At 33.7% G+C, this 24,161-nt stretch overlaps 2 protein-coding genes across 2 annotated transcripts in view; one reads left to right on the top strand and one right to left on the bottom strand.

Annotated features, from left to right (window-relative positions):
- The first annotated feature begins 4,217 nt into the window (after window positions 1-4,217).
- On the top strand, window positions 4,218-7,124 carry spag8 (sperm associated antigen 8). Its single transcript, XM_051110725.1, has 6 exons — window positions 4,218-4,422; window positions 4,583-4,742; window positions 5,171-5,216; window positions 6,259-6,373; window positions 6,497-6,559; window positions 6,646-7,124. Exons 1-6 carry the CDS (start codon window positions 4,354-4,356, stop codon window positions 6,772-6,774), a joined length of 582 nt encoding a protein of 193 aa, XP_050966682.1. The 5' UTR covers window positions 4,218-4,353; the 3' UTR covers window positions 6,775-7,124.
- A 1,160-nt stretch (window positions 7,125-8,284) lies between these two features.
- The window catches only part of npr2 (natriuretic peptide receptor 2), a 41,444-nt gene continuing 25,567 nt past the window's right edge, over window positions 8,285-24,161 (bottom strand). Inside the window, exons 11-22 of the mRNA XM_051110623.1 lie at window positions 23,343-23,447; window positions 22,870-22,941; window positions 21,299-21,458; window positions 21,017-21,172; window positions 20,768-20,936; window positions 18,189-18,335; window positions 17,482-17,605; window positions 14,085-14,153; window positions 13,762-13,936; window positions 13,202-13,300; window positions 9,359-9,450; window positions 8,285-8,777 (exon numbers count right to left, since the gene is read on the bottom strand). Coding sequence (XP_050966580.1) covers window positions 8,715-8,777; window positions 9,359-9,450; window positions 13,202-13,300; window positions 13,762-13,936; window positions 14,085-14,153; window positions 17,482-17,605; window positions 18,189-18,335; window positions 20,768-20,936; window positions 21,017-21,172; window positions 21,299-21,458; window positions 22,870-22,941; window positions 23,343-23,447 — 1,431 coding nt within the window. The 3' untranslated portion in view covers window positions 8,285-8,714. The remainder of the gene's footprint in view (window positions 8,778-9,358; window positions 9,451-13,201; window positions 13,301-13,761; window positions 13,937-14,084; window positions 14,154-17,481; window positions 17,606-18,188; window positions 18,336-20,767; window positions 20,937-21,016; window positions 21,173-21,298; window positions 21,459-22,869; window positions 22,942-23,342; window positions 23,448-24,161) is intronic.

The following is a 24,161-nucleotide window of genomic DNA, read 5'->3' as shown; positions in this document are numbered from 1 at the left end:
AACAAAAAGTTTTGCTATCCTTAATACACTGAGAAGTAAAAAGATACTTTGGGCCAACTTGTAAAATGCTCTAATTTGTTAAACACTCAGATTTATTTATTTTTCTCAAAATAAAGGTTTAAACCAAACCTAATTTTTTTCTCAAAATAAAGGTTTGAAACAAACCCAACATTTGGATTTACTGTAATATTAATAAAAAATAATTTCTTTTTTAAAATTAAAACACACGTAAAAAGATTATTTATTTTAAAGTTCATGCAGCAAGAAATACCAACAAGAAATCAAATTGATGATCTGAGTCATCATCTGAGTCCAGGTCGAGACCTGAGTAGGTTGAATCAAGGCTGAGACCTGAGGAAGGTCTGAATGAAGCATGAATAAGCTTTCGTGGTGAATGAAGCTTTCTTTCATGTCAGTGTCACACAAACCTCCGCAGCACGCATACACATACTGTTCCTTCGTGCAGAGATCCGATAGGGCAGAGCAAATCAGCGCAGACCACAAAACACATCCACAGTGTTGTAGTACTTTGAGACTGGAGTCAAAAGTGAGTCCAAATGCTCTTGAATCCATGGCAAGACCTAGACCGCGGACTCAAGACCTTGTCTGAACTATTATTGCAACATAGCAAAACTGTCAAGTCACATTTATTTAGATAGCATTTATGGCATGTATTTATGCAGTACAGACTGTCAAAGCAGCTTTACAGTAATAAACAGAAAAATAACAGTGTTAATGTTGCCAAATTCATCAGTTATAAAACAAGTTCAATTTTAGCTGTAAAACAGCTCTATAGAAGATAATAGTGTCATTATTTAGCACAATTCAGATCAGTGGTGATTCAATTCTGGTCAATATCAGTGTTGATGTTACACAGTTATTGTCATTATCCAGCTTAATCCAGTTCAAATGTTCATCTGACAGTTCTCCAGTGCTGTTGAATCAGTATCATTACTATTAAATAACTAGCTAATGCTTTTGCATACAAAAATAATAATAATAATAATAATAATAATAATAAAGTAATGCAGCATTATTTTCTTAGTGTTTGCTAAGGTGCAGGCTTATTGCACTCACAAAATCTTCAGAAAATGAATTTACAGGATTATTCTTTTAAATTTTACCATTTATGACTGCTTATGCACTGCTTTGACCCCATGGTGTATTCAAAATAATTACAACCAAAGTAAGGATTAGATTCTTACACTAAAACAGCATGTAAGAATGTTCATTATAAAACAGCTTCTGTAAGTGGTGAATTTATGTGTGTATGTGTGCATCATTATCTATGTCTGACACTCAAAACTGCAGTGCATCTAACAGGAAAAGAGGAGGGGGTCAGGTGATGAGACTTAATCAGCATCTGACCTGTCTGTCCATTAAGCAAAGGAAGAATTAATTAAGGTTGGGTAAATTTGATCCCTGACCAATTCCTGCCAGTATGAATGACCACACATAAGACACACTGTGAATTCTGGGTGGGGAAATGTTGTTTTAAGCTCCTGGAGCAGTGGGTGTTAGAAATGGTGCAGTTTGAAAAAAGTTTTGCACATACTTTTTGGCTAATAGACACGCTATTTTTAAACTGGGGCAAATAGTAATGCCGTTGTGTTTTGGGAAAACCTTTTCACTGGGAGGATCAACATTTTTACGCTGCTCAGTGGTCCAGAGGTAAGTGTTTGGTGGGAGACTTGGAAAACTTTTTGACAACACCAAGTTAGATAAAGACATGGAGGTCCAAAGCCCCTAAAGCTAGTTTGGATGTTTCCTATTACAATACAATGTCTCCTAGGCTTCACAATACATTTCTCCTAGAAATACCTAGAAACACCAGTTTTATCGCAATTTGGAAACAGCACTAAAGGGATCCAATAAGAATCTGCTAAGACATTAAATAAGCTGGAACTGTGGGAAAATGAATTATTTGCGTATTTTGTAACCATTTTGACTTTATTGGATTCTTACATGATCTTGTTTAAGGTCTCATGAGAAAGGAAAATCACAGATGAGTGATATTTAAATGAAACCTTGGGTTTCCATTCCATTAGGAATTCCATCTGCATTTCCATAATATGTTTTAATTAAGGGGTCTTGTTTTAAGCCTGTAAATATTCTGATTGCTAACTTGGATACGAAAGTGCTGGTAAAAGACGTTTTTCATATCACAACCACAAGATGTTCCTCAAGGCACAATACTGTTTCCTCCTACTGGTAAAAGCTGTAAATTTGTCTTTGTAACAACAACTTTAGCATGCAAAAGATTGTCAAAACTGTGGACAAACAGACAGTTTCTTTCAACTCAGGCACAGCAGGATCAGATTGTGCCTTAGGGAAAAGTAAATTGTTTAGCTTCAACTTAAACTTAAAAAAAAAATAAAAAATGTCATTTGGAAATCTGTTTCTTTATTTTTAATATCCACAGAGATGTGTCTGAGTTCACTAGTAAAAATTCTTCTATTTTTCATTTCATTTTTAATTTAAATCATTCCATAAAAATTATATTTTTTTGCATAACGATAAGTTACATAAAAATATATAAATAAATAAATAAATCTGTTTGTTTTCAAGTTCAAATTACACTCTTAAAAATAAAGGTGCTTCACGATGCCACAGAAGAACCTTTTTTGTTTAAATGGTTCCATAAAGAACCTTCAACATCTGAAGAACCTTTCTGTTTCACAAAAGGTTCTTTGTGGTGAAAGAAGGTTCTTTGACTGAGTGGTTCTTTGTGGAACCAAAAATGGTTATTCTATGGCATCGCTGTAAAGAACCTTTTAAAGCACCTTTATTTTTCAAGAGTGTAGATTTCATCCAGAAATTGATTGTTGTTTTTGAAAGTTCAGAATGAGATACTGATTTATGTAAAACCTAGGTCTAAATAAACAAGAGGCTTATTTGATCAGAATTTTACACATTCTGTGTTTTGTTTTCTCAGTCTGTCTGTGTATTTCTTCAGTAAGTTTGAGACTTTGGTAACTATTCTAACCTCAGTTTAACAGTCTGGAGCCCACTGGTTTGTGGTTTTGGGGATGAGTTCAGAGAAAGTATGAATACATTCAGCACAGTGTACAACATTAAGTTACTGTCTGAAAGTGACTTAACAGAATGCACCAGTTCAACTTTCTCCAAATGTTTCCCAGATTCCTGGAAGAAAGTCCTATCCATCCATCGTCTGGGGAAATGCCTGGTGACATCCTACTGAGTGATGTGAAAACTAATCCACCATGCGCTTATGATTACATATCTCATACAGATGTAGCATGTAGAGTACAGACAGGCAGATTATGGAACACAGATGAGGATAGAGAAAAGTTATAGCAAAAAAAGAAGTTATCCATTTGACGTGGCTAAAGGGTGTCCCAATGCAACTATACTCTGTTGTTATTTGTTATAAGTTCTTATTTGTTAGTTTGTTAGTTTGTTCATTCATTCATTCATTCATTCATTCATTCATTCATCCATGCTACTTGGTGAATGATTACAGTGAAACATAATTTCTGTGAAAAAAATATATATCTTACCTTATCATACCTTGTCTAATTTTTTATTTAAATTCCATAACTAATGTTTTTTTATGTATCCTAATTACATACAGCCAGTATAAACACACGAACACACAATGTATTTAGGATTTCATGATATTCATAAATGTGTAAAAATAAAAAAGGTTACACTGTATTTTGACAGTCCACTTTAGACATTCTACTAATTATAAGTAACTTTGCAACTACATGTCAACTAATTCCCATTAATTTGCAACTACATGTCTACTAACTGTCAGAGCAGACTGTTAGGTTAGGTTTAGGGTTAGTAGAATAAATTGACATTTACTTGCAAAGTTTAGAAGAGTGTTAGAAGATATTAAGCAGACAGTCTACTAATACTCTAATGACTAGTTAACATGCAGTTGCAAAGTTATTTACTGTTAGTAGAATGTCTAAAGTGGACTATCAAAATAAAGTGTTACCTAAAAAAGTGTGGGAACAAGGTAGCCTAGGCTAATGCAATAAAATGCATGCATCGTTTAAAAAATTGCAAAATTAAAAAAAAAAAAAAAAAAGATCTTAATATTACAGAAGAAAGAAAGAAAGAAAGAAAGAAAGAAAGAAAGAAAGAAAGAAAGAAATTTGTCTAAAAAAATACTTTTTGTCTTGAAAAGCGAGATGACAAAATGGGTTTGTTTACGTTACCATGGTGAAACGCGGAAGCAGCGCTCTCAGGGTCTGTGCAGAGTTGAGAGGTGTAAACAAAACAGTATAGACAAGTGCAATTAAATTATATTACTAAAAGTCTCAGACTAACCCAGGCTGTTGCTTATCAAACAGCGTCGTAAAGCAAACAAACGTGAATGCTATGACTTCAGAGGTTAATGAGGAAAATAAACCGTGTGGAAGGTGTTTACTGGGAAACTGGGTTGAGGAGGTGAGTTTCACACAGAATGTTTAAATGATCCTGCAGGATGAGGTTTAGTAAAGTTTTGCTTGTAATCCTGGTACATCTATAGTTACAGCATGAACGCTTATATTCTTACTACACTTCACCTAAACAATTATATGTTGCACTTTTCTTTCACACTCTTCAGAGGGCTACTGCGTTGCTAGACAGGACCGGGCCCAGATCATGTGTTTATAAGTACGGGCACACAGGGATTCTTACCATGGACGTGGCTGCTACAATAGAGGGGATCAGTACATTCAAAGCTGCTTACAATTCTCCTAAAAGTCTTGGGGTGCGACAAAAAGGTAAGTTAAAATAATACAGGGATTTTATAAATTCATAAATAAATATTTGCTTAAAAACGACACAGCATATTGTATTTGTTTACCTCTGTGATACGTTTATATTTTGTTCAATGTGTCAGCCAAAAAAAATAAAAAAATAAAAAAATCAATCAATGTTTTAAAGACATAAAACACATGCATAATACACAAATGTAACACAGGGTAAAAATGCAGAGTTGGACTGATGAGGATAGTGGCAGTTCTGTCAACTGACCCAGGGATTAAAATGTATTTATAAAATTTGTTGGACTTATTAAAGTTAATTATTAAAATTCCTTTTCGTTCTTCAGCTTATATAGTACTCCACAGAGGTTCTTTCAAATAAAAGCCCTCTGTTCTGTCTTCTGCATAAATCTTTTTAATAAACTTCACTGTTGTTTTCATTTTAGGAAGACGAGCTGAAATTTTGGAAAATGACCTCATCAAAAGAATAAGGTAGCTAAATAAACAAGCATTTATTTTAAAGTTTAATGTTTAACAACCTCATCGTGTGTAAAACACGAATGACATTTTATGATCCTCCCACATTTCTTGTTTCATGTGTCAGTAGAGGAAACAGTGGGAGAGGAGTGATGTAAGAATGTTTGTGTCATGGTTAGATTCATAGTTCACTTAAATCATTTTAATTTTTATTTAACATGCAACGTTTTACTTCATTTTTGAACATAACCTTGACAACGAGTCTCTGACCCCAGACAAGTGGTTGCAATATTGTTTTTAAATTAAAAGAGAGAGAAACGGGAAAAATATCATTATGAAGTGAGACAGTACCTCATACCCATAGAGCTGGTAGAGGCGGGTATATGGAAAGACAAATACTGTTGTACTTAACTTCATATTTATCAACAGAAAGTTCACATTAAATAATTTTAGCTAAACCACTTCACTTTTTAGAGAAACAGTCAATCTAAAGGAATCTAAATACTATTCTATTTAAGTAATTCTAACATGAAGTATAGATATGAGTATAGATATAAATTTTTAATCTATTTTTTTGGCATTCATTTCTCGTTTTAATGTAATTGTAATGTATCAAGACTTAGCTGGCTCTTCCTCTATGTCAGATCGCTGTCACTGCGTATAATGGTTAGACAGACTTGCCTACATATATTTCAATCTGTTTTGATTCAACCATCTGTTAATTTAGATAGACTCTTTCTGCTTCACTTAGTCATGAGTCATTACTTCATCATCTCCAGACATCATAGTGACTGTGTATTTTGCGATATTAACCATTTTCAAGCAGATGAACTTTATTAAATATCTAAAATCAATAGCAGGAAGTCAACAATTTCTTCAAAACTTACTGGGCCTGAAGCAAACATGGCAGTATGCAGTACTTCTAGGATAAACATGTCATCTGAACTGCCTTTGAGATTAATAGATATCTTTCTCTAGGTATATATGAACTTGACTGAATTGCAAATACAATCCAACTACGCAGTTTTTTAACATAACATTGTAATCTATTTTATAGTGATCAGATACATGCAGAGATGAACGCAGAGCCTCCAGCCCCTGAGTTGTGCTCTGTGACCAAAGCAGACTACAAGGCGGGGGGATTTAAGTCTGTCGGTGCACCACTGACCATGGTCTCTTTCTATTCACCATAATGTTTAAATATAATATTTTTGCTGTGACTGTACTTTTGCATATGTGTATATTGGTGTGTGTGCATTTGTGTGCCAAGTTAATCTGCCATTTATCTCCTCCAGGATCATGATTACACAACTGAGCAGGCCATCACATTTTGGAGTGATAACTATCAGAAGATTCAGGTCAGCATCTACTGTGAGGTTTCAGTCAGAATGTTTATTTATTGAAGTACTGGAGTGGTTTTACGAGTAATGTTTTCTTTTTACAGGGTGTGACAGCAGTTAAAACTAAGGATCATCCATTTAAAAGAAATGCCACTTTCAGTACACCAATCAGTGAACAACTAGATCAGCTCAACGAAACAATGCTGTACCCATCAGAAAATGATGCTTTGTGATGAATGTAGAAATGCCCTCATTTGATTTTGATTTTTCCTGTCTTCATTCATGTCTTAATTTTAGCTGAGTTTATAACCAACAATAAAGTTGTGTAACATCTTTAGTGCCAACTATGACTTCCTGACTTAACAAATGTTTTAATGAAAAGCAAGTGAGTAGTTAATTCTTCTCTAATAAAATGCATTTACTTGTCTTTGCTGCCAAATTAGAAAATAGTTATTTGGGTGCAGATGGCAGCTTTTTTCACCTTGAGAGAGGAGAGCTCTAACCATTTGCTGATGGATCAGGATGGCTTACTTTCACACAGCTGTGCTGTCAATCAGAGCTGCTCTGTCACTGCATTCCTCCTTCATGCTTTCAGCAGGGATTAATGTTGGGTAACTATGGCAACAAGTAATTTTAGACTTCATTAATTCAGTGTTTCCCTTTGTTTTCACAAAATTAGTTTTCTCTGAGGAACTCGACAGAAGGTCTTTGAACCGGCTTGATTCCTAAACAATTTAATGCTGTTGCTTCATTAAAAGTGTTTAAATTCTATTTTTTAAGTTGTTCATTTAGATCTATTCTGTCATGTTGTTGTTGTTATTTTTGGGGGGGTCTAAAATTCCAAAATTCAGTTCCTAAACAGTATCAATGTTTTTATGCTGTCTTACACAGATTCCTAAACAAAGGCTTAATTTGAAACCAACAGAAGGTGATTCTTACTTTTAGTTAAGTTGCTAATAATTGCCTTTTTGTACCATAATTACAAATTGAAAGCTGCTATTATAATTCATAAAGCCCTGGCCAAGCATGTTTGTTACTGAGTATATCAGTGCGTTACAGGATGACCTCTTGGCAACAGGACTGACTGTGACAGAGCTGCTAGTGGGCGGTAATTAAGAATCATGGGAGTGAGAAGCGGTTGTGAACATGAGTTTGCACACACACACAGATGCAGTCCACTGAAAGCACAGATGCCAAATGGATTCTTAATGATCAGACTACGACGTCATCCCTATTTACCACCAACTATTGAGTGAGCAGTAATGATCATGGAGTTCTTTAACGAGCAGACAGTATATGGTTTCAAAGAAAGAGTAACTCTAAATGCTTTATGACATGGAAATATTGAAAATGCAGTTCTAACATTTTAGAATATTATATAGTATATTTTTAGGCTGTGATCAATAAGAGACTTATTTAAAGTCTATTAATATTATTACTTTTTAAAGTCTGGATAATTTGTAAGCTGACCTGTATGAGATAAAATACAATGATGAGGAAAAAACTGGAGTATTAAGCTTGAGAGTTACAGTTAATGGAGCTCTGTGAAGAAGTGAGATATTCAAGTGTGCAATTTTCTCTTTTTCTATTGTGCTAATAAGCTACAAAGCCCTTTGGGAAGATGTATTGAGTGGAAAAGAGTCCTTCAGGAAGGATTCATTCATATTCACAATTCTTTAGAACTGTCAAGACTATATCTACAAGAGCTTTTGATAATAAGGACAACATGAGAACCTGCTTTTAATTCAGTTTATTGAACAAAATATCTTACAATGTCTTGGATATACATATATACAAATATCACATTATGATAAAACTTCACTCTGTCCTCAGTCTTGACAACCATCATTCAATGCATTTGGACGTGTTAAGAAAATGTCAAATACACATCACCAGTTTCCAAAAATCTCAATATAGAAAGCACAAAAAATAAAAATTTCACCTGGAAAGACATACTTAACTGTGAACACAAGAAAACATATCTGTAAAAAAAAAAATCAAATATACAATTTATGCAGTTTTAAAGCAGGTATGAAATATACCTGAATTGACCTCCCTCAAAAGGTTTTATAATGTGTTGTTCCATGCAAGAGCAAGAAACTCTTTCAGACACAGAACAAATATATGAAACAGTGGCTCTGATCCTGGTGACTTCCTGTCATCAACAGTGCTCTCAGATAACATAGACATCTGTCTTCTCTCCCAGAAGCCAATACGTTCTCATTTTGCCTTTACCCTAAAAGAGAGGAACAGCACCGATCAATAGCCTGCATCAATGAGCACTCAAGACAGCTTGCTGGAGGAACTAATCAACAATGAGCAATATGCTCTTTCTTAATGAAATGACTAAAGAATATAAAGAATCCTTATTTTCACTGAGGGAAAACTACTGCCTATTCAAAAAACCCTAAAGAATTTTACACAGAATTTCTGTTAAAATCATGTTGTGGAGCCAATCCTCAAGGATTCAAATAGTATCCTCTCAGAAATCTTCTAAAGACTTGAACAAAATCCTGGATTAATTAAAATACTGCAGGATTTTAAATAATTGTCATTGGATATTGTTTAATCTTTATCATAATTCTGGTTGAGTTTTAAAAGCATTAAATATTGTGTTATAAAATGTTCTAAAACTGTTTGGAAAAAGAAAATTACCACTCAGATTTTTTAGGAACATGGTTTAAAAAAATTCTGCATACAAAATAGCTCACAAATAAACAAATATATTTTAAAAATAATTTCATGAAAAATATTTATTCTCTCACATATACACATGGTACATCATTTCAGAAAGCAAGCACAACTGAAACTTCATACCTTCATCTCCACGTCTCCTCGCAACTGGAGTTCAAAATAGCCGAACTCATCCAGCACCTCTTTGGTGGCTGAAGACACATGTATCCTCAGAGCTGTGGAGGAAATGATAATCATAAATAGTCAACAATCAACCAAAAGATGACAAATGCCATCATTTACTCAACCTCATGTTTTTTCTGTACAACACAAAAAGAAGATATTTCGAAGAAAGTAAATGCTGCTCGTTTCCATACAATGAAATCATACAGTGACTAGGGGCTGTCAAATTTGGTATTCATTATTTGCTTAAGCTTTCCTTCTGCGCTAATTTAAAAATCTCACTCACACATTTGCACATATTCAAACTGAAGGTATTTTGTTGTCATAGATGACAACCTAGCATAACATATCTCAATGAGCCAAGTTTGAATATGTGCAAGCTTAATGAGTTTTGAGGAGAGATGTGGGAATATTTAAAATGAATAACAGCTGAAATTGCATCACACAAACTATTGTTTGATTTCAGAGAACTGTATGGATTACTTTTACTGTATGATAACTTTATGTCACCATGTACTGTTGCTGTACAAGAAAATCTTCCTATTCAGTAGTAGAAAGTCTCTGGGTTCGAAATAAAATGAGGGTGAGCAAATGAAGACAGTTTCGGAGTGAACTATCCCTTTAAGAACCAAAGCCAATCAGTATAAGTGCACAGCTGTGAGTGAGATGACACCTTGATAAAAGATGAACGATAACAGACACACTGCACATATGAAGCAATGAGCAAACTGTCCTGTCTATAGGAGGAACAACATACTGCTCTTAATCTGAAACATGCTCCATAAAGTGTGGGCTCCTTATGGCTAAGTGTGCATTAAGCTCCAACAAGCTGTAAACATATTATTACATGCTATAAATCAAACCGGATATTGAATACTGGGTCCTTGTCACTAATTATTAATTATTAATAAACCCACCTCAGGAAGTGGACTGTGAGTCGATACTTGTGGTATGTCCCACGAGCAACAGCTGTTGCTTGTGAATTGGTGAACAAGTATACAACACTACTGAGCTGCTTTGTTCCAAACCCTAGTGATCTGCATCACTGTATACTGTCCGCATAGGCAGCTACCTTCTAAGGCATCATCCTAATTATCACAGAAGTGACTCATTTGAAACGTTCTAAGCAGCGACTCTCTCGCAGAGCATTCACATGTAAAACACATACAGTGATTATTATGTGATGTGTTTGAGAATATCAACACTTCAGGGTGATTCCAATAGAGCTGCCGTTAACAAGCTTCTAAACTAACAATGTGATACTCTAATAAGCACAAAAATAATAACTCAGAAATAATGGATGCAATTTAATGACATGGAAGTAGATTTATCTTTACTTTTCAGTACTGACTAAAATACACTACCATTAAGAAATGTTTCTGAAGGATCATGTGACACTGAAGACTGGAGTAATGGCTGCTGAAAATTCAGCTGTACTTAATTTGATCAAATAAAAGCAGCCTTGGGTAACGGTGTTGTACAATTGCCATTTCGCTCAGCTCTCCATTTCAAGTATCCAATTAATCTTTTTTGACAATCATGACTCCAACGATACCTTTAAATGCTGTCTAGGTAAGCACCTCACTAGGTTTTCGAACAAATATTGACATAATGGCAAGTGCCTGTGCCTTCCTGTAGGTTGCAACTTTTTTTACACTACTGATCAAAACTTTGCATTTATTTGAAGTCATATTGTGAAGTATTATTTAAACTTAAAACAACTGTTTTCTATTTTAATATATTTTAAACTGTAATTATTCCTGTAATGACAAAGCAGAATTTTTAGCAGCCATTACTCCAGTTTTCAGTGTCACAAGATCCTTATGTTCTTTGTCGAGGGAACATCATACTTATGTCCTAATTCGGCCATGCAATGTGAAGTCGTGGCTTCTTATGTTGAGGAAATGACATATTTTTCTCGTGGCCATGAGTTTAATGCGTAAACAAACCTTAGTAACCTGGGACTATCAAAGCTGGATTTATTAATATTTTATTTTGTATTAAGAAATAATTATATTGTTATTATAGACATGAATACATTATTAAATTATTATATTAACCACAGGCGATGCTGTCTGCGCGAATGCTGTCTATGCACGATGTAGACAGCATTCGAAAGAAGTTTATCATGAATAAATGTTACATAAAGTACATCAAATAAAACAGGCCTACAAGAAAACATTTTTATCCCACAGTCTTGTACGTCCATTAACTGATTATCTTTTTTCCGTATTATTATATTATATTATATTATATTATATTATATTATATTATATTATATTATATTATTAGTTTTATTTTTATATTCGTTTCCCCCCTTCATTTTGATGTCTTTTACCGTCACACACGGGCATAAATACAATCATAAAATCAAAACTTTATTGGCATAATTGTCAGGCATTTACAAAATATAGCCCTAACCAGTTATTATAATAATAATAGCCTAATAATAATAATAATAATAATAATAAATGATATAATAACTGGTTAGGGCTATGTTTTTATATTTATTGTGTATTGCTATACCTAATTAACATTTTGTATATGCTAGTATTTGCTACCATATTTTCCAAATACTGTAAAAACCTGACAATTATGCCAATAAAGTTTTGATTTTATGATTGTATTTATGTCCATGTGTGATGATGAATCAGCGTGTTTTCATTTACAAATGAAACTACGTGATTGATTCATTCTTCAATGAGACACTATAGTATTTATATAGGCTAATTAGACAAAATAAAATAAAATAAAATATATGTTAAATTCAACCTTTAAACTGAATTCCAGTAAAAATCCCAGTCATATAGCATAATCAAAGCATTATTGTCATGTCGAGCATTTACATTCAGAAAGTTAAGTAAACAGATCGAAATGAAGGGGAAAAAAATGAATAAAAATAAATATAACCAATAATAATATGATAAATAATAATAATAATAATACAAAAAAGACGATCAGTTAGAAGACTTAGAAGACTGTGGGATGGATAAAAATGTTTTCTTGCAGGCCAGTTTTATTTGATATACTTTTTGATGTAACATTTATTCATGATAAACTTCTTTCATGTGTAGACAGCATTCGCGTAGACAGCATAGTCTGTGGTTAATATAATAATTTAATAATGTAATAATTTCTATAATAATTAATATAATCATTTCTTAATTCAAAATAAAATATTAATAAATTCATCTCTGAAAATTACCGGGTTGCTATGGTATGGTCACGCAGGTTTGTTTACGTATTACACTTGTGGCCACAAGAAAAATATGTTGTTCCCTCAACATAAGAAGTCGTAGCCACAAGAAATGGATGTCGTTCTCTCAACATAGCATCACGAGGCCACGACTTCACATCACGTGGCCACGACATAAGGATGTCGTTCCCTCGACAAAATTATTCTTGTGTCTCGTGTGTTAATATGTCGTTTCACTAGATAATCATTTAGAGGATTGTTTAGAGCCCTTTTAAAGCTGCATTTAAACTGCATTTTGGAAGTTTGAACTTGCGGGCACCATAAAAGTTCACTATATGGAGAAAAATCCTGAAATGTTTTCCTCAAGAAACATCATTTCTTTACGACTGAAGAAAGAAAGACACGAACATCTTGGATGACAAGGGGGTGAGTAAATTTTCTGTATATTTTGTTCTGGAAGTGAACTTCTCCTTTGATGTCACTTTTGATCAATTTAATGCATCCTTGCTGAACAAAAGTATGTAGTTAACTTAGTCTCATACTGTATTGTCATAGTGTGGAAAAGATCTGCATTCCGAATAAAGATCAAAAACATTTCTGTCACAAACCTTCCCCTGTAGACTCCATGCGGGATGCCGTGTTGACAGTATCTCCAAATAAACAGTACCGAGGCATCTTAAGACCCACTACACCAGCACAAACAGGGCCTGCTCAACACACACATGCAGCAAAGAGTGAGATTAATTCACTGCAGGAATCCAGAAACTGCTTATACACAGTCCTAATGCTTCCTGACAGGTTGAAAAAAATCAGCTGAAGAAAAGCATCAGGCTGCAATGAGATCACATATACTGTACATGACATAAGCACTTTGTATCTCAACTGCACATCTGTTTATATAAGAGATGCATACAGATACTCCAGTGGAACAGAAAATATCAATGTTGTAAACAGTCTTTCATAAATAGCCTGTTTTTTATGTCTACTAAGAAATTTTAGGACAAAAATCAGAGACAAAGTTAACAGAAACCTATTAACATTTTTTAATGTGTTACTGTACAAATATTCATGTGCATTTGTTATCCACAGTGATTACTTGGCCTGAACACTTCAAAGACCTTCAGCCTAAAATGAATGAATATTATTATTGAAATCTGTGTAACTATACCTGTGTGGATTCCTATTCGTAGCCGTAGCTGATCGTTGGGCCTATGTCTGATTTTGAAAGTTTTAACCTGTTCCAGTAAAGCCAATGACATGCTGGCTATCTCACGTGCATGTAGCTTCCCATTCCTCACAGGCAGACCTGAGACCACCATGTATGCATCACCGATTGTTTCCACCTGCCATCAGCAAAAAACGTTTTTGCACAATTTTAAGCTTTCAAAAAAGAAAGTTATGATGAAAGATTAAAATAAAAATAACTAGTTATAATACAATAATTTATGGGAAAAAATATAATGATTGCACTGCCTATTAAAAGACACTTACCTTATATACATCAAAATTATCAATGATGGCATCAAAGCATGTGTACAGATCATTCAGCAGTGTCACCACCTGAACAGAGTAACAGAAACCAAATTGTTAAAAAAAAATAACACAATTTTGCCTTTATTAACCATTCTTAGAATAGTTTCACAGAACTTATGAATAGTACAGTGATATGTTGTGCCATCTACCAATTTTGTATTTGTATTTAAACCAATTAAACTATATAAAACAAAGCTCAGAAAGTTGCATGCTCCTTTAAATTATGACACATTTGAGGCAATACACGTGACAATATCCCCACTAACCCACTGTCTATAATTAAAATCTAAAGTACTATGAAAGTGTTGGAGGATTGGAGGAATAGAAGATTTCTTTGAAATCAGCCAAGATACAAAACTTGTTGCTCTTCATTCTCTTTAAAATTCATTACTTTGACTATTCAGACGAGACTTCCTCCAAATCCAGAATTTTTCCTTTTTCTTTTTTAGGTGTGATGAGAACCTAACAGAATTAGTTCTACATTTGTGCCCCCGCAAAAAAAATTTCAAACTGAATGTATAATAAATGTCCATTGTGTCTGCAGCTTTGCCATGTTTCTTAGAGGTTAAGCTAGAAATGACTGCTGTGATGTGTTTCTGCTTGAACTCCCAGTGGATCCCTCAAATTAAAATACTTTCTCCCCCCAACCCCATCCTCTCCCCCATCCCATCCCTGGATGTATGCCCAGAAAGAGGCCTTACAGAGAGACATATCTGCATACATAGAGCAGAAAATATGATAAATTAACAATGTAGGCCAGCTTCATTAGTGAAGTTGTCATGCTATATCCTTAATCAATGAAATATTGCTGGATTTCATATTTATATATTTAAACAGCTGTTAAACTGCATTGTGATCCAAACACCATGATGGTTCAGTTTAGTTGTCTGCATTTGGTGTAATTTCCGAGTAACTTTCCAAACTCAGTTGGTCTGAATTCATATGAGAAGGCTAAAAAAATCTGCAACAATAGCCTCAAATGTCTCATAATTTAAAGGAGCACACAGCATGTGAATGTTTCAGGCCTTAATCTAACCTCACTCATAAAAATGATTCTTCAACACTGTTCAGATTATTTTAAAAAATCCTTTTCATTTAACACCATTGTGTTACGTTTCCCATTTATACAGTTGCATTGTGTTAAACTGACTTGAAACAGTTGCGTTTTGGTACAACTCAATATTTTCATTTTGAAAGAACATGTTTCAATTAAATAGGCCAAAAATACCATTTGATGCTTGTTCAATTTACTTAAGTAAATTAAGTTAATCCAACACAATTTTACTTAATTATTTGAGTTGAGAGTACATCAATTATTTTACTTGTGTAACTAGGAAGTGGATTTCCCCTTCCCATCATGCTTTGCATGCTTTGTACAAAGAGAGTCAATGTTGAAATAAAATGTTATTTTGTGCATTTTTTAATTAAGATGATACAATTGGGAGACTTGTTAATGTTTACTGTTCTTTAATGTTTGTATTTAAAACAGTTTCTGGAGAGTTAATGTTTTTGGGGGTTACCATTGTGGTGAAGTGTAGAGCATGAGCTTGGGTTGAGGACCTGCTAACGTGAGTTTAAGTTGTTTTAATAATAAAATAAACAACTACTTTGTGCATGCTATGGAAAGCCATATTATGGCTAATGCCTAACAAGTTGGTTAATGCCTAAAGTTAAGTACATGAAATGTATAATTATTTTAGTGTAAAAGGGTTTCTGCCTAGTTATTTGTTTTCCAGTTAAATGTTTTAGTTTGAGCATAAAATAATCACTTCATAAATGTGTCAATTTCATTTAAACTATATTTGATCAAACTGAGTTGGCCCAACTCAATTACCTTTCATTGCATTTTATTTAATTTTATGAGTTGGGGTTACACATATTTATTGGATGGAAATCCTGCCCTTAATTAAATTGAGTTCATCCAATGAATTATTTTTTTGAGTGCTCTCACACTGATTCCAGAAACCATGTTTCAGGCAAAATAGTATCAAAGTATAATTCAAGATTTATTACATGGGAAATGAAGGTTGTGACTGTCTTTATATTTGCAAATTAATTTAAAGTCTCTTCTTTGTAAAACATTATGGACGTCTGGCACAAAATTTATACATGAGGATCAAGTGAGAGTATATGACCATCTTGGGGCAAAACGTACTTGGATAATCATAAAATATTGTAGGATAGTTGCATACTAAATATGGTTATGTTCGCTCCAACCACAGATAAACAGATCAGACACAATATGAAATATTTGCATTGATCATTCATTTTGTTGTTTTTGTTGAGCAAACATTCCCAGTGAAATATGCCAGATCATGGTAGTGTACTGCAACGTCCACTTCCTATTCATAACCAAATTAAATGGCAGTGTATTGCCTCTAAGATTTTTAAAATAACATACAGTATCTCACAAAAGTGAGTACACCCCTCACATTTCAACAATCATTTTAGTATATCTTCTCAAGGGACAATACTAGAGAAATGAAACTTGGACAATAATGGCTGTATGTTGAGTTATTTTCAGGGGACAGTAAATACACTGCTATACAAGCTGCACATTGACTACTCTGAAATATATATAATTTTCATTTCTATAGTATTGTTCCTTAAGAAGATATACTAAAAACATTGCTGAAATGTGAGGGGTGTACTCACTTTTGTGAGATACTGTATATAATATTTATTAAAAAAAATTATGAACATACTGCTGCATTATTGTTTTTTTATGTTTAAATATGTTAATGTATTTTACATTATTATGAAAGAAAATAAAATGATAAAATGTTTATGATGTTTATAAATGTTTCATTTTGCTTACTGGTACTTTACATTATTTCCGAATATAATAAAATATAATATAATATAAATCACTGTTAAAAAAGAAAAAAAATACGTATTGAAAACTTACTGTAAAAAAAGGGTAACAGAAAAAAACTAAGAAACGGTTATTAAAAAATAAATAAAAAAATTGAGATGTCACACATGGAATTCTGGGAATGTTAATTTATGCTTTTTCACTGTAAGTTATACAATGAAAATAGTTCTTTATCAATTCAAAAAAATCTTACATATGACAGCATTTTACTTTAAAATTACATTAAATGTAATGTTGGATCTATTACAGATATTCACCATAGCAGAAATTTAGTGTAATCAATTAAGGTTTTTATCGTAGCATTTTTACAATCTTTCACCATTAAAATCACATTCATTTTTACAGTGTGTAATATTATATACTATATATATTTTTATTAGCTTTGCATTGAAGATACATTGAAAATCAATGATTCAAAATCTAATTTGAACCTAGAAATAATCAGAAAGTTTTAGGATAATTAAAAATTAATATGCAGACCTGTAATGGTGTACTCTCAGCAGACATTGACGTAAAGCCCACTATGTCACTGAAATAAATAGTGACACTGTCAAAGGCTTCTGCCTGTACAGTCTCCCCACGCTTGAGCTGCTCTGCCACTGAACTGTGAGAAGAATTAGGTTATGATGTGAACCATGAAATTATTTTCCATACACAAGTCCAAACACAATAGCAGACATGCAGCAGCAAACTATCAGTTATTTTAACAATTCATAGTTGAAAACCTTATCTAAAAACTAAACAAAGGTATAAACAAATCAAAAAGATTTACAGCATGTTGAAATATGGGAGATTTGTACAGCATTTTTTTTTTTTTCTTAATAAGACCCAAGATCACTTTTGAGATCAATTAGTATGAGAATTAGTTTAATTAAAGAATGAATGAGCTCGGTTAATTCTTAGCTATTCCCTTAGAGTGTTTAGTACCCTATAATTAGTCAGCTTGTCTGCTTCATCTCAAGCCAATCTTAAAAGTTCTTACCGCTTACATAATTATCTGAAAAACAGACTGTACACTCAAAGAACAATAAGCCATTTTTAGATAAGACAAAAAATATGGTAAAAGTTACGTCATTTGCAATTTATCTCATAATAAGAGAACTCTTGAACTAATAGCTATCCCTTTTTCAATCTCCAATTAAAAGTTTGGAAACTGCATAGGAAATATTACACAACACATTTCTTACTGTGGAAGGATTTGGTAAAGAAGATTTTCAGCTTTCCGTTTCTCCTCGAGGTAGGCCTGTGTTCGCTCCTCTACAAGGTTCTCCAGGTTATTGGCATACTGTTCCATTCTGGACAGCAGATTATTGAGAATGCTGGTGCTGCCTTCTCTGTTGAGGAAAAAAACATTAGACACCTGCTTCCACATACAATGTGTAATTACAGCAGATATATATGATTATAATTATAGCAGACAGATTATAGTAGAAGATTACAATTATGTGAAATCACTGGTAACCCATTAAAAATTCAATATTCTCATGCTTTACATATATATATAAAGCATGAGAATAGTACTGAAAACAGGAATATGTACTCAGTTCTGGAGTTAAGAGCTATAATGCAATGTACTTCATAAGAATAGTATAGCATAGCTGCATCTTATGAGGCAGTAAAATGCAGAGCTTATGATGAAGTGTGGTCGATTCTGGTTGAATGATGTGCTGCTGGTGTGTGGTTTGCTGAATCATATTGTTCTATTTAGGGGTCAGAGAGCTCACTCCTACATACATGCAGCACACCCATACAGACCTGCAGGACTGCATTCATCTAATGAGCCACACTTCTCTATGCTTAATTTTTGAAGTTTAATCTTTGCCAATTGAAAATAGGGAAGAAATAAATGCATTTATTAATAATTACATTTATATTCATGTAATATATGTATATTTTAAATTATATTAATTCATTTAATCACAGTAATAATAACAGACAACAATATATTGGTCATACTTAGTTTTTTGCTAATAATGTAAGAAAATATATTTATTGTGGACCTCTATGAGCTTAAAAGATATAACCAGAGGTGCACATAAGTGGTACGCAGATCCGCATGCGTGACCAAAATAAGAAATGTGCTGCGTAAATAACTTCAGATTTTAAATTTAAATTTGCATAACAACATGGCTGACAGCTGTTAATGAACTATTACCATTTTAGATCGACAAACTGTAATACTGTATAAGATTTCTATTCGAACTGAAAGCATAATTGTAGGCTATTTGGTGCCATTTTCAAAGCACATGCTTGCCGGCAAACCCGTCAAAATAAAAGCTTGCTAATTTTAGGTTTGAAAATAATGTGATTTTATATATAAAAATAAATATTATCATTCTATTTTTAAATTTACTATAAAATAATTTTATTTTTATTAATACTTTTTTTAATTTAAATATATAATGGTATTACCACACCTTATTATTTTATTTAAAAAGAAAAAAAAAAAACTAAATAAAGACAAATGATATTTTTATCGCTGTTATAAATTTTATAAATTTATAAATTTTTTTAGAGTTTTATTTAATGGACCAAACCAAATCTCCAGGTACTCTTATGAGAACCAGGCTAAACTTATGTGTACCCCTGGATATAACTATAACATACATAAACAATAATAATAAAATGTTTTACACCAATTTAAAACTTCACTCTGCATGTATACATTTTAGAGACTTTTAGAGCACTTTATGTTGGCCTCTCTGTACCTTTAGTATGCTGAAAAATGCTGCTATGCCTTTTTCTTGTGACACTAATATTACTCCATCACCTGGTTAAAGAAATATCTGCCCAGGCTATTGATTTAAATTAAGGTAAAAGAATATTAATACAAGCCTCCCAATATTACACTTATATTATAGCTACGGTGCATAAAAGGTAAGCATCGGTGACAGTTATTTTCTGTTTTATAGACTTCAATTTCTTTGACCTGCATTTCGTGTGTTGTGTTCCTGTTTTCTTTTGTTCCCTTTCGTTTCCATCTGAAGCAACGGACACTGACTATCTTTTGCACCTGCTCTCATGCTCTCATTTCTCATTATCATGCGTATATAAGTCCTCAGTTTGGTTTAATATTTGTTTGGTGTTGACTTTGTTTTATAAAACTGTTGTGATCTCCAGCCATCTATGGAGCAGCTTCTTTGTTTTAATAAAAGTCTAGTTGCAATTAGACCCTCTTGTCCTCGTTTCCTTGTCCCACCTTGACAACCTCTAAACGGTATTGAGTTTAGATGTAATTTATAGCAGTTCTCCTGCAGATGACTGCACAAGTCTGTCTCCTTACAATGCACTTTAGTAATTTACGATTACTCCAGAGCACTTGATCTACGACGATTTTCGGGTACTTAAGTTACTATGCTTTTGTGAAGCCTATAATTTTAAATTGGCCCGTACAATCAGTTCTGTGATCTATTTATAGCTTATGATGGGAAATGCTAACCTGGTTTATATTTAGATATCTGATATATATATATACTTTGTCCAATCACTAGCATGTCTAAAATCATCAACAAGATGCATTTATATAATGAAGACTGGGCATTAAGGTCTTCTTTTACATGAAACATACCAGGCATTTTAGTGGAACTTTGTCAATGTCTGTCAAGTGCCCCTTTGGGGAATTAACCATAAAGCTTTCACTCACATCAATAAGGATTGTTTATCAGTGAGCTGTCAGCTCTAGGACAGATGCATCAAAGATACAACGCTGCTACTACTTGATGTAAATAACAAATATAAGTGCTGTGTGGCAGTATGCAGTGCTTACCTGTTAAATTTTGCAATAAAAATCTTAATGTGGCTGAAGTCAGGCCGTTCTGCAGGGTCTTCAGCCCAACAGCCTTCCATTAAGATGGTTAGCTCCTCACAGTGCCGGCTGTTATCTGTGGTAGGCCTGAAGTACGGCTTCTGGCCATTCCGCACCTTCTGGATTATCTCTGTAACAAAACCAAACCAAACACTTGTTAGTGGTGTGCAACAAATTAGTTTAAATGTACTTGATCTTCGGGGCTGTTACCTTTGGGACTGAGATCCATGCCTTCAACATAAAATGGGCCGTTCCTTAGTGCTATCTCCTGCAGTATGATCCCAAAACTGTACACATCTCCTTTCTGGGTTCCTTGGGGCGGATGCCTATCATATATAAGCAACTCTGGAGCTGTCCATAGCTTTTCTGAAAATAAAAAAATCCATTAGGTAAGCAGTCACTAAATTTGGTCAGACAGGGATTTCATCAGCACTGGCCAGATGTCAACTGACATTTTATGCATCAAAACAGAAAACCTTAACAGATTCTTACTTGCGTACAGTGCATGTGAGTCTTCATTTTCACAAGACGAACGGAAGCTTGCCAGACCATAATCTGTGATTTTCAAAACGAAGCGGCTATCCACCACACAATTAGATGATTTCAGATTGCCATGGGAGCCAATGTAACTGTTATGCAGATAATTCATCCCCTGGCAGGACAAGCATTAAACAGAACATTATGTCTTTACCCACAGTTTATGGGGCAAATAGAGCAGAATACACACTGAATGTTAAACATGTGTACAGTAGTCAACATTTCAATTCGATCAAAACCTTTCATAAAAGTTGTCCTAAAACCAAAACAATACCCATTCTTGTCTTAGGACAACTTTGATGAAATTTTTTGATCCACTTCAAATGTTGACTACTGTATTCCATATTATACCTCTTAACAATACTTCCGTGAACACTTAAAGCTTTAAGACAATTACTGGGTTGATAGAAGCCAGAGAACATATTTCATGATTGCTTTTGGAAGACACAATACAGAAATAAACATTAAAGGGTAATTGTCTTTCCCATACATCTATTATATATGTGACCCTGGACCACAAAACCAGTCTTACGTCGCTGGATTGTATTTGTAGCAATAGCCAAAAATACATTGTATGGGTCAAAATTATAGATTTTCCTTTTATGGCAAACATCATTAGGAAATTAAGTAAAGATCATGTCACATGAAGATATTTTGTAAAATTCCTACTGTAAATATATCAAAACTTAATTTTTGATTAGTAATATACATTGTTAAGAGCTTTATCTGGACAACTTTATTGACCAAATATTGTCCTATCCTAACAAACTATACATCAATGGAAAGCTTATTTATTCAGCTTTCAGATGATGTATAAATCTCAGATTTGAAAAATTGACCCTTATGGTTTTGTGATCCAGGGTCACATATATATAATACTCAGGATCAACAATTTAAGACAATTATGTCTGTCAGCCAAATTCAGGTGACCTTGGCCTACTAAATTCAGACAAGTGCTATTTTTAAACAATGCTTTTAAAGCATTTTTCCAGCTTAATAGCAAAAATATGTTTTGTTCATTTAAGCGACAGTTTACTTTGTTGTAGTTGCAGGCCAATTTTCCAGCAAAAGCCAAATGCTTTTATGTGCCTGGGCTCTCAAGTACCTTTGACACTGAACAGAAGATTGGTTTACTTTAATGGAGGGAGAATTTAGAGAGGAATTATTTTCAAACATCTTTTCCAAAAACAATGTCATGCTATCTTTGATGCCAGGCCATTTTCTTTCACTAATGGGGCTCCTCTCAGAAAAGCAAATAATCAAACCAACACTGGTTTATGATTCTGTTTCCCATCTGGCTTTTTCAACAATAGATTACACATTTTAAAAGGCACACCATAGTTACTGGATTTTAAAAGCCATTACAATATGGCAAGTGTTGTTTTGAATTTATGCATTTAATACCAGAACTGAAAAGACATCCTTATTTGACTAAACTAAACAATATAATAAAATATTTGTGAACGAATAGGGCTTATGTATGTTCTGTATGCACATTTATAAAGTTTTTCAGTTGTCTCACAAACCTTCACAATGTCATTGATCAGTGAGTATCGAAACATCCAGTCCAGGTTGATGCTCTCATTTTCAAGGATGTCCTGTGAAAGAACAAACTGGAATTCAACACTGACAAACATCTAAATATACAGATGTTATTTTCGTACAAATGAATCACATAAATTATATATATGTGTGTTTAATTTGTATAAAACAAGAAGTCATACACAAATACGGTATGATAATTAGCATAAACAAGGTCATTAATATGGAAATTAAGGAAGTGCGATAACAACATAATAGAGACAAATGTACAGTTGCCAACGACTTGCCAGAAATGGACACAACAAAATGCATTATAATATTAGCAATACAAATGTCATCCTTTTTATAAACAATTCACACTGTCTGCAATCACCAAATAATATTAATAAATAATTAACAAAAATGTTATTGGTTAATAATGTTAATGGTTATTTTAAGCAGATGAACTTGTGTTTACCTGTAGACTTCCCCTGGGGCAATACTCTGTCACTATGCAGATGTTCGGTGGATCAATACAAGCGCCAATAAACCTCGTCAAATGGTTGAACTGCACATCTCTCATCTAATAGTAGCAACAAAATGAGTTTTGAATTATTACCAGTATGATGCTCACAGTTAGTACGATTTCCATTTATTTTAGAACTCTCAATGACAACTCTCGTGTTCCCAACTGCTTTTTTTCTTCAGACCAGGTCTGTGACAGAGTGGTAAAATATTTACATCATGGAGCTACAGTGGTAAAATCTGTATGAGGTCATGTAAACTTTACTTAGTATAACCTTTGAGCTCCATAACAGTAAGGGCAAATGTCAGTGGGAATGAAGGAAGTTTCCACTGCCCCATCCTTACCCCCTACCCCCATTTGTCTTTGTCTGGCCTTTTATTTCTCTTTGGCCCGACAGCTAGTCAGACTGCCAGGGCCACAGTCTGCAGGGATGACACTTCAGGGACAACTTCTGTTTTACCACATATGCACCAAGCCACATTTCCCATCAAAGCTAAGCAGGTTAGAACTGGCCACAAATCAGCTGGTCTTATCAGATTTCCCTCAGAATAAGGCCATCATAATAAACTGTGGCTTCAAATAGCCTGTTATAGGAAGCCTGGACTGCATGTTTAAGGGTTTTTTAGGCTCAGGCTCAATCATGGTGGTCTCAGACAGACAGAGAGAACAGATGACCAGAATAGCATTCTACAACATCACTCCTACTATTTCTGCTTTGTACAAACTATGCATAGCGTGTGAATTTTCTGTACACACAGAATATTCTATTTG

This window comes from Labeo rohita, chromosome 5 (genome assembly GCF_022985175.1).
Source record: "Labeo rohita strain BAU-BD-2019 chromosome 5, IGBB_LRoh.1.0, whole genome shotgun sequence".
NCBI lineage: Eukaryota > Metazoa > Chordata > Actinopteri > Cypriniformes > Cyprinidae > Labeo > Labeo rohita.
The sequence above is the reverse complement of the archived record's forward strand: the minus strand, read 5'-3'. Positions and strand labels throughout refer to the sequence as shown.